The sequence below is a fragment of the Pseudophryne corroboree genome, chromosome 9, assembly GCF_028390025.1.
Source record: "Pseudophryne corroboree isolate aPseCor3 chromosome 9, aPseCor3.hap2, whole genome shotgun sequence".
In the NCBI taxonomy this organism is placed as follows: domain Eukaryota; kingdom Metazoa; phylum Chordata; class Amphibia; order Anura; family Myobatrachidae; genus Pseudophryne; species Pseudophryne corroboree.
The window spans coordinates 35,907,117-35,920,874 of NC_086452.1; the positions used below are offsets into that span (position 1 = coordinate 35,907,117).

Sequence of the window (13,758 nt, forward strand, 5' to 3'; positions counted from 1 at the left end):
GCAAGGCAGCGGTGAGTATGAGTGGCCGGACACCGCTGCGTGAAGAAAGTCTGCAACACATCGCCAAGAACTACATTGCCCCCTTTAGGACTACTAGATAATAAAATATATGTTGCCTTAAATAAAATAGATAATATTAACATTCACAAACATGTACTAACAGTTACATGAGGTTAACAGGGATACAGTCAGTTTACCTAGAATCAAAATCCCAACGGTCAAAATACCTTACATTAACATGTCGGCATGGTTAAAATACAGACCTTTAAAATGTTGACAGGTGAAAAAAAAATAAAAACATAGTCATGATTTTTTCATTGAAAATCGACTTGTTCACGCTTTACCATCCCAGTGGAACTGGAGGGGGTGCCTAGCGCAGTGCAGCACCGTGCCTGAAGCGAGGGGACGCGGCACACTTATACGGTGTCCACGCCGACCTATACACAATTAAAAAAAAACATTTGTGTCCCGTCGACATTTTAAATGTCGGTATTTTGACCGTTAGGATTTTGATTGGAGGTAAATCGTACAGATACCGGTTATCAATATAGAAGTCAGGGGTACGGGACTTCTGTCCACGCATTTGTGAACTGGATTAGTCGCTCTTTTACAAGACGCACTTGGGTTCATCAGGTCTCCTTATAGTGGACTTCATTAAGGATAATACTCACCACGTCAACTCTGGCTAAAATAATGGGAAAGCCAAAGGCGGAAACCACAATTCCAGTGGTGAAGAAGTAGGCCAGTTCCCGGCAGGCGCTGCTGGCTGCGTCGCTGTCCTCACTGAGTCGTGTGGCGATAAAATGTGGAATGGGACTAATGACGTAAAATATCAAAACGAAGAGCGGCCAGTAAACTCTGAAAAGAAAGAGGACAGCAACATTACCTAGTAATCCAGAAGCAATGTTAGTAAATACATATTATATGTCCAGACGGGCATGGAAGGATTTTAGAATACATTATTTGATAATAAAGACAGCTGCAAGCTTCCAATACTTGCTGAAGACCCAGTTGGATGGGTGGCACAACCCGCTACACCTCCCGGCGGCATGACCCGGGAATAGGTACTGGTGGCTGAGGGAACATGACTTTACAAGGGATTTATCATGAGACAGATGGGTTATTCTGGGATTGGAGCTATAGGGCTAATCTGTGGAGCAGAGGGTACGGGTCATAGGGTCGACAGTCATTAGGTCGACCACTATTGGTCGACACCTGAAATAGATTAAGTCGACATGGAAAAAGGTCGACGTGAGTTTTTTTTTACTTCTTTTATTGTCGTTTTCATCGTAAAGTGACGGGGAACCCCAATTAGTGCACCGTGTCCCCTTACAGATTAGGGCAAGGTGCCTCGCTGCACTTGGCACAGGTTACTATTCCCAATCGTAGTCCACGTTAGTCCACGTGGATCGTAAAGTATGAAAAATGGAAGAAGAAAAAAAAAAATTGTGAAAAATGCACGTCGACCCTTTTCCATGCCAACCTAGTGACCATGTCGACAAATAGCGGTCGAACTAATGACCGAATCCTGGAGAAGAACGCGAAATTTAAAAATAAGTTGGCGACATACAGGGACAACGATGACGTTTAGCTCGACAACATGATCAATGTGCAATGTACAGTAGGAAAAAAAAAAAAAAAAAAAAGATGTATACATAATGCTCACTCAAAAGTGCTTAAAAAATATTAGTTTAATAAAATAACAATAATGTGCTATTTTGATCTGCAGAATATTCTGTAAAGAAAACATTTTCCTGTGCAGAAATCTTCTTCCCCTTTCTCTACGTCTACAGATATCCTATCAGAAGTCAACATATGGAGGGAGGATCAAAAGTGTCTACATACAGTGAATAGGTCGACACCAGAAAGTCAACATGCAATGAGTAGACAGGGTCATTAGATCGAAAGTCAACAGTCAGACAGTGACTAGGGTCTACAGCAGTGATGCGGAACCTTTGGCACACCAGCTGTTGAACTACTCATCCCAGCATGCCCTGCTACAGTTTTAGCATGGCCAAATAGTAAAACTGTGGAAGGGCATGCTGGGTTGTGTATTTCAACAACAGCTGTAGTGCCAAAGGCTCCCCGTCACTGATCTACAGGATAAAAAGGATACACAAAAAAAGGGTTAGCGTTAAGGGTTAGGCACTAGGGGGCAGGTTAGGGTTACGCACAAATAAATCATGGAAAAAATAAGAATTTACTTACCGATAATTCTATTTCTCGTAGTCCGTAGTGGATGCTGGGAACTCCGTAAGGACCATGGGGAATAGCGGCTCCGCAGGAGACTGGGCACAAAAGTAAAGCTTTAGGACTACCTGGTGTGCACTGGCTCCTCCCCCTATGACCCTCCTCCAAGCCTCAGTTAGGATACTGTGCCCGGACGAGCGTACACAATAAGGAAGGATTCATGAATCCCGGGTAAGACTCATACCAGCCACACCGTACAACTTGTGATATGAAACCAGTTAACAGCATGATAACAGAGGAGCCTCTGGAAAGATGGCTCACAACAACAATAACTATGTACAAGTATTTCAGACAATCCGCACTTGGGATGGGCGCCCAGCATCCACTACGGACTACGAGAAATAGAATTATCGGTAAGTAAATTCTTATTTTCTCTGACGTCCTAGTGGATGCTGGGAACTCCGTAAGGACCATGGGGATTATACCAAAGCTCCCAAACGGGCGGGAGAGTGCGGATGACTCTGCAGCACCGAATGAGAGAACTCCAGGTCCTCCTCAGCCAGGGTATCAAATTTGTAGAATTTAGCAAACGTATTTGCCCCTGACCAAGTAGCTGCTCGGCAAAGTTGTAGAGCCGAGACCCCTCGGGCAGCCGCCCAAGAAGAGCCCACCTTCCGTGTGGAATGGGCTTTTACAGATTTTGGCTGTGGCAGGCCTGCCACAGAATGTGCAAGCTGAATTGTACTACAAATCCAACGAGCAATAGTCTGCTTAGAAGCAGGAGCACCCAGCTTGTTGGGTGCATACAGAATAAACAGCGAGTCAGATTTTCTGACTCCAGCCGTCCTGGAAACATATTTTCAGGGCCCTGACTACGTCCAGCAACTTGGAGTCCTCCAAGTCCCTAGTAGCCGCAGGTACCACAATAGGCTGGTTCAGGTGAAACGCTGAAACCACCTTAGGGAGAAATTGAGGACGAGTCCTCAATTCTGCCCTGTCCGTATGAAAAATCAGGTAAGGGCTTTTACAGGATAAAGCCGCCAATTCTGACACGCGCCTGGCCGAAGCCAAGGCCAACAACATGACCACTTTCCACGTGAGATATTTTAAATCCACAGATTTAAGCGGTTCAAACCAATGTGATTTTAGGAACCCCAAAACTACATTGAGATCCCAAGGTGCCACTGGAGGCACAAAAGGAGGCTGTATATGCAGCACCCCCTTGACAAACGTCTGAACTTCAGGCACTGAAGCCAGTTCTTTCTGGAAGAAAATCGACAGGGCCGAAATCTGAACCTTTATGGATCCCAATTTGAGGCCCATAGACACTCCTGTTTGCAGGAAATGTAGGAATCGACCCAGTTGAAATTCCTCCGTAGGGGCCTTCCTGGCCTCGCACCAAGCAACGTATTTCCGCCAAATGCGGTGATAATGCTTTATGGTTACATCCTTCCTGGCTTTGATCAGGGTAGGGATGACTTCCTCCGGAATGCCTTTCTCTTTCAGGATCCGGCGTTCAACCGCCATGCCGTCAAACGCAGCCGCGGTAAGTCTTGGAACAGACAGGGTCCTTGCTGGAGCAGGTCCCTTCTTAGAGGTAGAGGCCATGGGTCCTCTGTGAGCATCTCTTGAAGTTCCGGGTACCAAGTCCTTCTTGGCCAATGCGGAGCCACGAGTATAGTTCTCACTCCTCTCCGTCTTATAATTCTCAGTACCTTGGGTATGAGAGGCAGAGGAGGGAACACATACACTGACTGGTACACCCACGGTGTTACCAGAGCGTCCACAGCTATTGCCTGAGGGTCCCTTGACCTGGCGCAATACCTGTCCAGTTTTTTGTTGAGGCGGGACGCCATCATGTCCACCTTTGGTTTTTCCCAACGGTTTACAATCATGTGGAAGACTTCTGGGTGAAGTCCCCACTCTCCCGGGTGGAGGTCGTGCCTGCTGAGGAAGTCTGCTTCCCAGTTGTCCACTCCCGGAATGAACACTGCTGACAGTGCTATCACATGATTTTCCGCCCAGCGAAGAATCCTTGCAACTTCTGCCATTGCCCTCCTGCTTCTTGTGCCGCCCTGTCTGTTTACGTGGGCGACTGCCGTGATGTTGTCCGACTGGATCAGTATCGGCAGACCTTGAAGCAGAGGTCTTGCTTGGCTTAGAGCATTGTAAATGGCCCTCAACTCCAGAATATTTATGTGAAGTGATGTCTCCAGGCTTGACCACAAGCCCTGGAAATTTCTTCCCTGTGTGACTGCTCCCCAGCCTCGCAGGCTGGCATCTGTGGTCACCAGGACCCAGTCCTGAATGCCGAATCTGCGGCCCTCGAGAAGATGAGCACTCTGCAACCACCACAGGAGAGACACCCTTGTCCTTGGAGACAGGGTTATCCGCTGATGCATCTGAAGATGCGATCCGGACCATTTGTCCAGCAGGTCCCACTGGAATGTTCTTGCGTGGAATCTGCCGAATGGGATTGCTTCGTAGGAAGCCACCATTTTTCCCAGGACCCTTGTGCATTGATGCACTGATACTTGGCCTGGTTTTAGTAGGTTTCTGACTAGCTCGGATAACTCCCTGGCTTTCTCTTCCGGGAGAAACACCTTTTTCTGGACTGTGTCCAGGATCATTCCAAGGAATAGAAGACGTGTCGTCGGGATCAGCTGCGATTTTGGGATATTGAGAATCCAACCGTGCTGCCGCAGCACTACTTGAGATAGTGCTACTCCGACTACCAACTGTTCCCTGGATCTTGCCCTTATCAGGAGATCGTCCAAGTAAGGGATAATCAAAACTCCTTTCTTTCGAAGGAGTATCATCATTTCGGCCATTACTTTGGTAAAGACCCGGGGCGCCGTGGACAATCCAAACGGCAGCGTCTGAAACGGATAGTGGCAGTTCTGTACCACAAACCTGAGGTACCCTTGATGAGAAGGGTAAATTGGGACATGGAGGTAAGCATCCTTGATGTCCAGAGACACCATAAAAATCCCCTTCTTTCAGGTTCGCGATCACTGCTCTGAGTGACTCCATCTTGAATTTGAACCTCTGTATGCAAGTGTTCAAAGATTTCAGATTTAAAATAGGTCTCACCGAGCCGTCCGGCTTCGGTACCACAAACAGTGTGGAATAATACCCCTTTCCCTGTTGCAGGAGGGGTACCTTGATTATCACCCGCTGGGAATACAGCTTGTGAATGGCTTCTAATACCGCCTCCCTGTCGGAGGGAGACGTCGGTAAAGCAGACTTTAGGAAAACGGCGAGGGGGAGACGTCTCGAATTCCAATTTGTACCCCTGAGATACCACTTGAAGGATCCAGGGGTCCACTTGTGAGTGAGCCCACTGCGCAATGAAATTCTTGAGACGGGCCCTACTGTACCCGAGTCCGCCTGTAAAGCCCCAGCGTCATGCTGAGGACTTGGCAGAAGCGGGAGAGGGCTTCTGTTCCTGGGAACTGGCTGTCTGCTGCAGCCTTTTTCCTCTTCCTCTGCCACGGGGCAGAAAAGAGGAGCCTTTTGCCCTCTTACCCTTATGGGGCCGAAAGGACTGCGCCTGATAATACGGCGTCTTCTTATGTTGAGAGGCTACCTGGGGTAAAAATGTGGATTTCCCAGCAGTCGCCGTGGCCACCAGGTCTGATAGACCTACCCCAAATAACTCCTCCCCTTTATAAGGTAATACTTCCATATGCCTTTTGGAATCCGCATCACCTGACCACTGCCGCGTCCATAACCCCCTTCTGGCAGAAATGGACAGCGCACTTACTCTTGATGCCAGTCGGCAAATATCCCTCTGTGCATCACGCATATATAAAAATGCATCTTTTAAATGCTCTATAGTCAGTAATATACTATCCCTATCCAGGGTATCAATATTGTCAGTCAGGGAATCCGACCAAGCCACCCCAGCACTGCACATCCAGGCTGAGGCGATTGCTGGTCGCAGTATAACACCAGTATGTGTGTATATACATTTTAGGATATTCTCCTGCTTTCTGTCAGCAGGTTCCTTAAGGGCGGCCGTATCAGGAGACGGTAGTGCCACTTGTTTTGACAAGCGTGTGAGCGCTTTATCCACCCTAGGGGGTGTTTCCCAACGTGCCCTATCCTCTGGTGGGAAAGGGTATGATGGCAATAACTTTTTAGGAATTATCAGTTTTTTATCGGGGGAAACCCACGCTTCATCACACACTTCATTTAATTCATCAGATGCAGGAAAAACTATGGGTAGTTTTTTCTCACCAAACATAATACCCTTTTTAGTGGTACTTGTACTATCAGAAATGTGTAAAACATCTTTCATTGCCTCAATCATGTAACGTGTGGCCCTACTGGAAGTCACATTTGTCTCTTCACCGTCGACACTGGAGTCAGTATCCGTGTCGGCGTCTGTATCTGCCATCTGAGGTAACGGGCGTTTTAGAGCCCCTGATGGCCTTTGAGACGCCTGGACAGGCACAAGCTGAGTAGCCGGCTGTCTCATGTCATCAACTGTCTTTTGTAAAGAGCTGACACTATCACGTAAGTCCTTCCATAAGTTCATCCACTCAGGTGTCGACTCCCTAGGGGGTGACATCACCATTACCGGCAATTGCTCCGCCTCCACATCATTTTCCTCCTCATACATGTCAACACAATCGTACCAACACACAGCCCACACACAGGGAATGCTCTGATAGAGGACAGGACCCCACTAGCCCTTTGGTGAGACAGAGGGAGAGTATGCCAGCACACACCAGAGCGCTATATATATATATATATATATATATATATATATATATATATATATATATATATATATATATATATATATATATATATATATATATATATATATATATATAGATAACCCTATATAAGTGTTTTTCCCCTTATAGCTGCTGTTATGTTAATACTGCGCCCAATTAGTGCCCCCCTCTCTTGTTTTACCCTTTTCTGTAGTGCAGGACTGCAGGGGAGAGTCAGGGAGACGTCCTTAAAGCGGAGCTGTGAGGGAAAATGGCGCCTGTGTGCTGAGGAGATAGGCTCCGCCCCCTTCTCGGCGGACTTTTCTCCCGTTTTTTGCTGTATTCTGGCAGGGGTTAAAATACATCCATATAGCCCTGGGGACTATATGTGAGGTATTTTCGCCAGCCAAGGTGTTTCTATTGCTGCTCAGGGCGCCCCCCCCCAGCGCCCTGCACCCTCAGTGACCGGAGTGTGAAGTGTGCCTGAGGAGCAATGGCGCACAGCTGCAGTGCTGTGCGCTACCTTGGTGAAGACTGATGTCTTCTGCCGCCGATTTTCCGGACCTCTTCTTGCTTCTGGCTCTGTAAGGGGGCCGGCGGCGCGGCTCTGGGACCGGACTCCGAGGCTGGGCCTGTGTTCGGTCCCTCTGGAGCTAATGGTGTCCAGTAGCCAAGAAGCCCAAGCTGGCTGCAAGCAGGCAGGTTCGCTTCTTCTCCCCTTAGTCCCTCGATGCAGTGAGCCTGTTGCCAGCAGGTCTCACTGAAAATAAAAAACCTAAAACTAAACTTTTTCTTAGAAACTCAGGAGAGTCCTAGAATGCACCCTTCTCGGCCGGGCACAAAAATCTAACTGAGGCTTGGAGGAGGGTCATAGGGGGAGGAGCCAGTGCACACCAGGTAGTCCTGAAGCTTTACTTTTGTGCCCAGTCTCCTGCGGAGCCGCTATTCCCCATGGTCCTTACGGAGTTCCCAGCATCCACTAGGACGTCAGAGAAACCATGCTTTGACTTTATTTGTGTCAACCATTTAATGTGTCGACCTTAGTCGCCATGACGACGTTCTGGTGTTGACCTATTAACTGTCTATCCTTCAATCCACGCCCTAAACACAGGGGACATCTTTTAGACCAGTCCATTCCTAAATACATTCACAACATAAGTATCTATCTACAGGACGTAGAAAGACAATACGTAAACGTGCATCATGGCTCCTTGTTTCCGGTTACTAATTTGCGTGGCCACATCTTTTACAGACTTTGTCCCTTTAATTCTGCACCTAATGCTCTCAGTCCTCCCAAAAGTGGCCGAATTGAATAAGTACCAAAAAAAATCTCAATTTAAGTAGCTAGGTCCCTTCAACTGTTACTGGGGCCCATAAGCATTTGCTGTGAGATTTTGAAAACAGATTCCCTATATGCCTGTCAATGATCCAAATGACTTTGATCTGCATATAGGGGGTCATTCCGAGTTGATCACTCGCGCTAGCTAGTTTTTAGCAGCCGCGCAAACGCTATGCCGCCGCCCACTGGGGAGTGTATTTTAGCTTAGCAGAAGCGCGAACGCCTGTGCAGCCGAGCTCTGCAAAAACAGTTTGTGCAGTTTCAGAGTAGCTCTGAACCTACTCAGCGCTTGCGATCACTTCAGTCTATTCGTGTCCGGATTTGACGTCATACACCCGCCCAGCCACGCCTGCGTTTTTGCAAACACTCCCTGAAAACGGTCAGTTGACACCCAGTAATGCCCCCTTCCTGTCAATCTTCTTTCGGCCGCCAGTGCGAAGGAAGACTTCGCTAGAACCTGAGCACAACTACAAAGAGCTTTGTACCCGTACATCGCACGTGCGCATTGCGGGGCATACGCATAAATGGCTTTTTTCACGAAATCGGCAGCGAGCGATCAACCCAGAATGACCCCACTGTCAAAACACAAATGGAAATAAAATGTATAACTTGGAATTCTTACCTGTAGCTCTCTAAGGCACATCCCAGCATAAGGAAGGTTAGGCCAATGGCTCCGCTAAATGATAGTGCAACTAGCGCTGCAAAGGAGAGGAAACAGTTAATCAAAGTAATAATATAAGTACTATATATTAAAGTGCGGATACAAATGTATTGCAATCTAAAATTAATTCAGGTGGGTTTCAAATACTGACTCTCTCATAGTAGACTAACACAGCAACTCCCAAGCTGTTTAAGGATACTGAAAGTGGGCACTGACCATGGATTAAGTGGTGGCTGCATAATTAACAAGTGCAATCAAATGCGCCTGTACTGTGTTATGTGTACACTGTGTTGTGCTGAGGAGATTAGGAATAACACACGGGCTTGTTTCCAATGTGGACAGAGTTGCTGAGCAAAGTACCGATGTTTGATACTTTGCAGAAGCGCTAGGCCCATACCGCACTTGTGCAGTACGACTTTAGGCAGTCAGTGTTTGGGGAAAGGGACAAGGCCAGGATCTCTGGGGACCGAGATTTCCTGGCCTCTTGGTAAGACCTGCGGCCGGCTTGCACGACACCACGGGTCACGCACTCAGAAGATGGTATCGCAGATAATTCGTTGACGCCGCCTAGGATGTAGCTCGGATCAGTAGTGCATGCAGGAGGTGCGACACCCCCTGCTGCATTACCATATTAGTGCTACTGCTGCTTCTATGTAAGCGATAGCTCCTCCGCATCTGAATCAGGCTGGATGTGCACAGAAGGAGGGGGATAGCCGTGTGGTGTGCCGTGTACATAGTTACATAGTTTCTGAGGTTGACAAAAGGCAATTTGTCCATCGAGTTCAACCTATGAGTGGTCTCCTACGACCTACACTATTATTTTTAGGACAATTTTATCTGTTGTGAATGTTGGCCGTTAGGTTTATTCCTCTTTTGTTAACTATAGTGCCAGATCTACCCACCATAACCCTGGATATCATTATCCATTAGAAATTTATCTAGCCCATTCTTAAAAGTACTGACCGAGTCTACCATTACTACTCTCTCAGGCAGGGAATTCCAAATACGTATTGTCCTAACAGTGAAGAAACATTTACGTCTCTGTGTGCGAAATCTCCTCTCCCCTAACCTAAGCGGGTGTCCACGTGTTCTCTGTGCTGATCTTACCAAAAACAGATCCCCCGCAAGCTCTGTGTACTGTCCCCTTATATATTTGTAAATGTTAATCATGTCCCCTCTTAATCTCCTCTTTTCCAGTGTAAACATGCCTAGATAAGCAAGCCTTTCCTCGTATTCTAACGTCTCCATCCCCTTTATCAATTTGGTCACCCGTCTCTGAACCTTTCTTGTTCCAGGATATCCTTTTGTAGTATGGTGCCCAAAATTGTGCACAGTATTCGAGATGTGGCCTCACAAGCGATTTATATAATGGGAGTATAACACTCTCATCCCTTGCATCAATTCCCTGCTTTATTCATGCTAATATCTTGTTTGCTGCAATCCTACTTTGGTTGGTGAGATGAGGTTTGGTTGGTGAGATGAGGAAGAGGCAGCTGTGTGGTGCGCTGCGTAGATAGTTGGGGTTGGCAGCTGTGTGCTGCGCTACGCAGACGGGGGGGGGCAGCTGTGTGTTGCGCTGCGTAGATGAGGGGGGGGGGGGGGGGGGGAGAGAACTGTGTGGTGCGCTGCATAGATGGAGGGGGGGGGGGGGGGGGGGAGTGCTGTGTGGTGCGCTGCGTAGATGAGGGGTGGGGGGAGAGCTGTGTGGTGCGCTGCGTAGATGAGGGGGGGGGGGGGGAGAGCTGTGTGGTGCGCTGCGTAGATGAGGGGGGGGGGGGGGGGAGAGCTGTGTGGTGCGCTGCGTAGATGAGGGGGGGGGGGAGAGAGCTGTGTGGTGCGCTGCGTAGATGAGGGGGGGGGGGAGAGCTGTGTGGTGCGCTGCGTAGATGAGGGGGGGGGGAGCTGTGTGGTGCGCTGCGTAGATGAGGCGGGGGGGGAGCTGTGTGGTGCGCTGCGTAGATGAGGCGGGGGGGGAGCTGTGTAGTGCGCTGCGTAGATGGGGGGGAGCTGTGTGGTGCGCTGCGCAGATGGGGGGGGGGAGCTGTGTGGTGCGCTGCGTAGATGGGGGGGGCTGTGTGGTGCGCTGCGTAGATGAGGGGGGGGAGAGCTGTGTGGTGCGCTGTGTAGATGAGGGGGGAGAGCTGTGTGGTGCGCTGTGTAGATGAGTGGGGGAGAGCTGTGTGGTGCGCTGTGTAGATGAGGGGGGAGAGCTGTGTGGTGCGCTGTGTAGATGAGTGGGGGAGAGCTGTGTGGTGCGCTGTGTAGATGAGGGGGGGAGAGCTGTGTGGTGCGCTGTGTAGATGAGGGGGGGGGAGAGCTGTGTGGTGCGCTGTGTAGATGAGGGGGGGGGGGGAGAGCTGTGTGGTGCGCTGTGTAGATGAGGGGGGGAGAGCTGTGTGGTGCGCTGTGTAGATGAGGGGGGAGAGCTGTGTGGTTTGCCGTGTAGATGAGGGGGGGGGGGGGTAGCTGTGTGGTGTGCTGTGTAGATGAGGGGGGGGGGAGCTGTGTGGTGTGCTGTGTAGATGAGGGGGGAGAGCTGTGTGGTGTGCTGTGTAGATGAGGGGGGGGAGCTGTGTGGTGTGCTGTGTAGATGAGGGGGGGGAGCTTTGTGGTGTGCTGTGTAGATGAGGGGGGGGAGCTGTGTGGTGTGCTGTGTAGATGAGGGGGGGGAGCTGTGTGGTGTGCTGTGTAGATGAGGGGGGAGAGCTGTGTGGTGTGCTGTGTAGATGAGGGGGGAGAGCTGTGTGGTGTGCTGTGTAGATGAGGGGGGAGAGCTGTGTAGATGAGGGGGGAGAGCTGTGTGGTGTGCTGTGTAGATGAGGGGGGAGAGCTGTGTGGTGTGCTGTGTAGATGAGGGGGGAGAGCTGTGTAGATGAGGGGGGAGAGCTGTGTGGTGTGCTGTGTAGATGAGGGGGGTATATGTGTGGTGTGCTGTGTAGATGAGGGGGAGAGCTGTGTAGATGAGGGGGGTATATGTGTGGTGTGCTGTGTAGGTGAGGGGGGTATATGTGTGGTGTGCTGTGTAGGTGAGGGGGGAGAGGTGTAGTGTGCTGTGTAGATGGGGGGTATATGTGTGGTGTGCTGTGTAGGTGAGGGGGGTATATGTGTGGTATGCTGTGTAGGTGAGGGGGGTATATGTGTGGTATGCTGTGTAGGTGAGGGGGGTATATGTGTGGTGTGCTGTGTAGGTGAGGGGGGTATATGTGTGGTGTGCTGTGTAGGTGAGGGGGGAGAGGTGTTGTGTAGATGGGGGGTATATGTGTGGTGTGCTGTGTAGATGAGGGGGGGGGGGGGGAGCTGTGTGCCGTATAGATGAGGGGGGTATATGTGCGGTGTGCTGTGTAGGTGAGGGGGGAGAGGTGTAGTGTGCTGTGTAGATGGGGGGTATATGTGTGGTGTGCTGTGTAGGTGAGGGGGGAAAGGTGTAGTGTGCTGTGTAGATGGGGGGTATATGTGTGGTGTGTAGATGAGGGGGGTATATGTGTGGTGTGCTGTGTAGATGAGGGGGGTATATGTGTGGTGTGCTGTGTAGGTGAGGGGGGAGAGGTGTAATGTGCTGTGTAGATGGGGGGTATATGTGTGGTGCGCTCTGTGGTAGCAGGAGCCGTGCAGAGAGAGAGAGAGAGTGTGTGTGTGTGTGTGTGTGTGTGTGTGTGTGTGTGTGTGTGTGTGTGTGTGTGTGTGTGTGTGTGTGTGTGTGTGTGATGGGTGTGTTCTGTGTACATGGGAGGCAGGAGCGGTGCCAGGGCTGTGTGTGGGTACAGTGTGACACGGGCTGCTGGATGGGAGAGCAGGGGGAGCACGGTACCTTTGATCCCCGCCATGTTGGCCGCAGATCCGCCGCCGCTGTCTTTGGTACACTGTGTTATTACCCTGCTGGCAGCTTCCTGACTCCCAGCCAGTCAGAGGAAACAGGAAGTGCTGACAGACGCCCAGACCTCCAGCTCTAGTCCGATTGGTGGACCCCTCTTGTCGCTCACTTTAACCAAAACACTGATTGGCTGGCTGAATCTCCCGCCTCCTGGATGACATACCCTCTCTGTTGCTGCAGGAAAACAGCCCAAGGAGGCAGATTCCGGGCGCCGTGTTCGTATTGGACGCTCATGGCAGAGAGCGCGCTATGATTGGACAGTGCCTGGAGCTGCTCAGCTTCTATTCGTTCTGCGGCTGTCAATCACAGAGACAAAGCCCTGAGAGCTGATTGGACAGTAGTGCACCGTGTGTGGTCACCTGACCTGTAATGTAAACACATCACTGCCATCTTTTGTAGCGACACAAGATAGGATAGGTATGATCCTTATTGATGTTGTGTAGAGCATGATCCTTATTAGAGCATGGTTAAGCGAGGTATGGCTGGCTAGATGCTGTGGAACTACACATCCTAGCATGCCCTTCCACATTTTTGCTGTTAGGGCCCTAGGCAAAATTTTGTCTGGTCTCCCCTCACCACGACCTCCACGTGGGAGCTTGTGTGTGCGCCAAACAACATGAATGAATCCTTGCAGACTCTGGCCCCAGGCCACACAAGTGTCTCTCACACTTACCTTCATGTTTTCTGGCTACTCCTCTGCACGTCATGCATGCTGCACCACAAACAGCAAAATTTTATTGTACCGGCCACCCCCAGTGCAGTGATGCTACTAATTAGAATTTAGATGTCCATCCTGCCCAGAAGATCCTAGGCTTTTCAGATGCCCCTAGTATTTTCCTATACTGCCTATGCCTAGGGCCGGCTATGGTTGGGGCTTTCTAAAACTGTCACAGGGCAGGCATTCCCCCGCAAACACCATGTTAAACCCCTATATGGTCACTTCCTGTCAATCACTTTGAATATTTCGATC

General features: G+C 49.9%; 1 protein-coding gene across 1 annotated transcript in view; it reads right to left on the reverse strand.

Annotated features, from left to right (window-relative positions):
• The window catches only part of LEPROT (leptin receptor overlapping transcript), a 53,940-nt gene extending 41,056 nt beyond the window's left edge, over positions 1-12,884 (reverse strand). The window contains exons 1-3 of the mRNA XM_063939168.1: positions 12,726-12,884; positions 8,879-8,954; positions 672-858 (exon numbers count right to left, since the gene is read on the reverse strand). Coding sequence (XP_063795238.1) covers positions 672-858; positions 8,879-8,954; positions 12,726-12,741 — 279 coding nt within the window. The 5' untranslated portion in view covers positions 12,742-12,884. The remainder of the gene's footprint in view (positions 1-671; positions 859-8,878; positions 8,955-12,725) is intronic.
• Between the last annotated feature and the right edge of the window lie 874 nt (positions 12,885-13,758).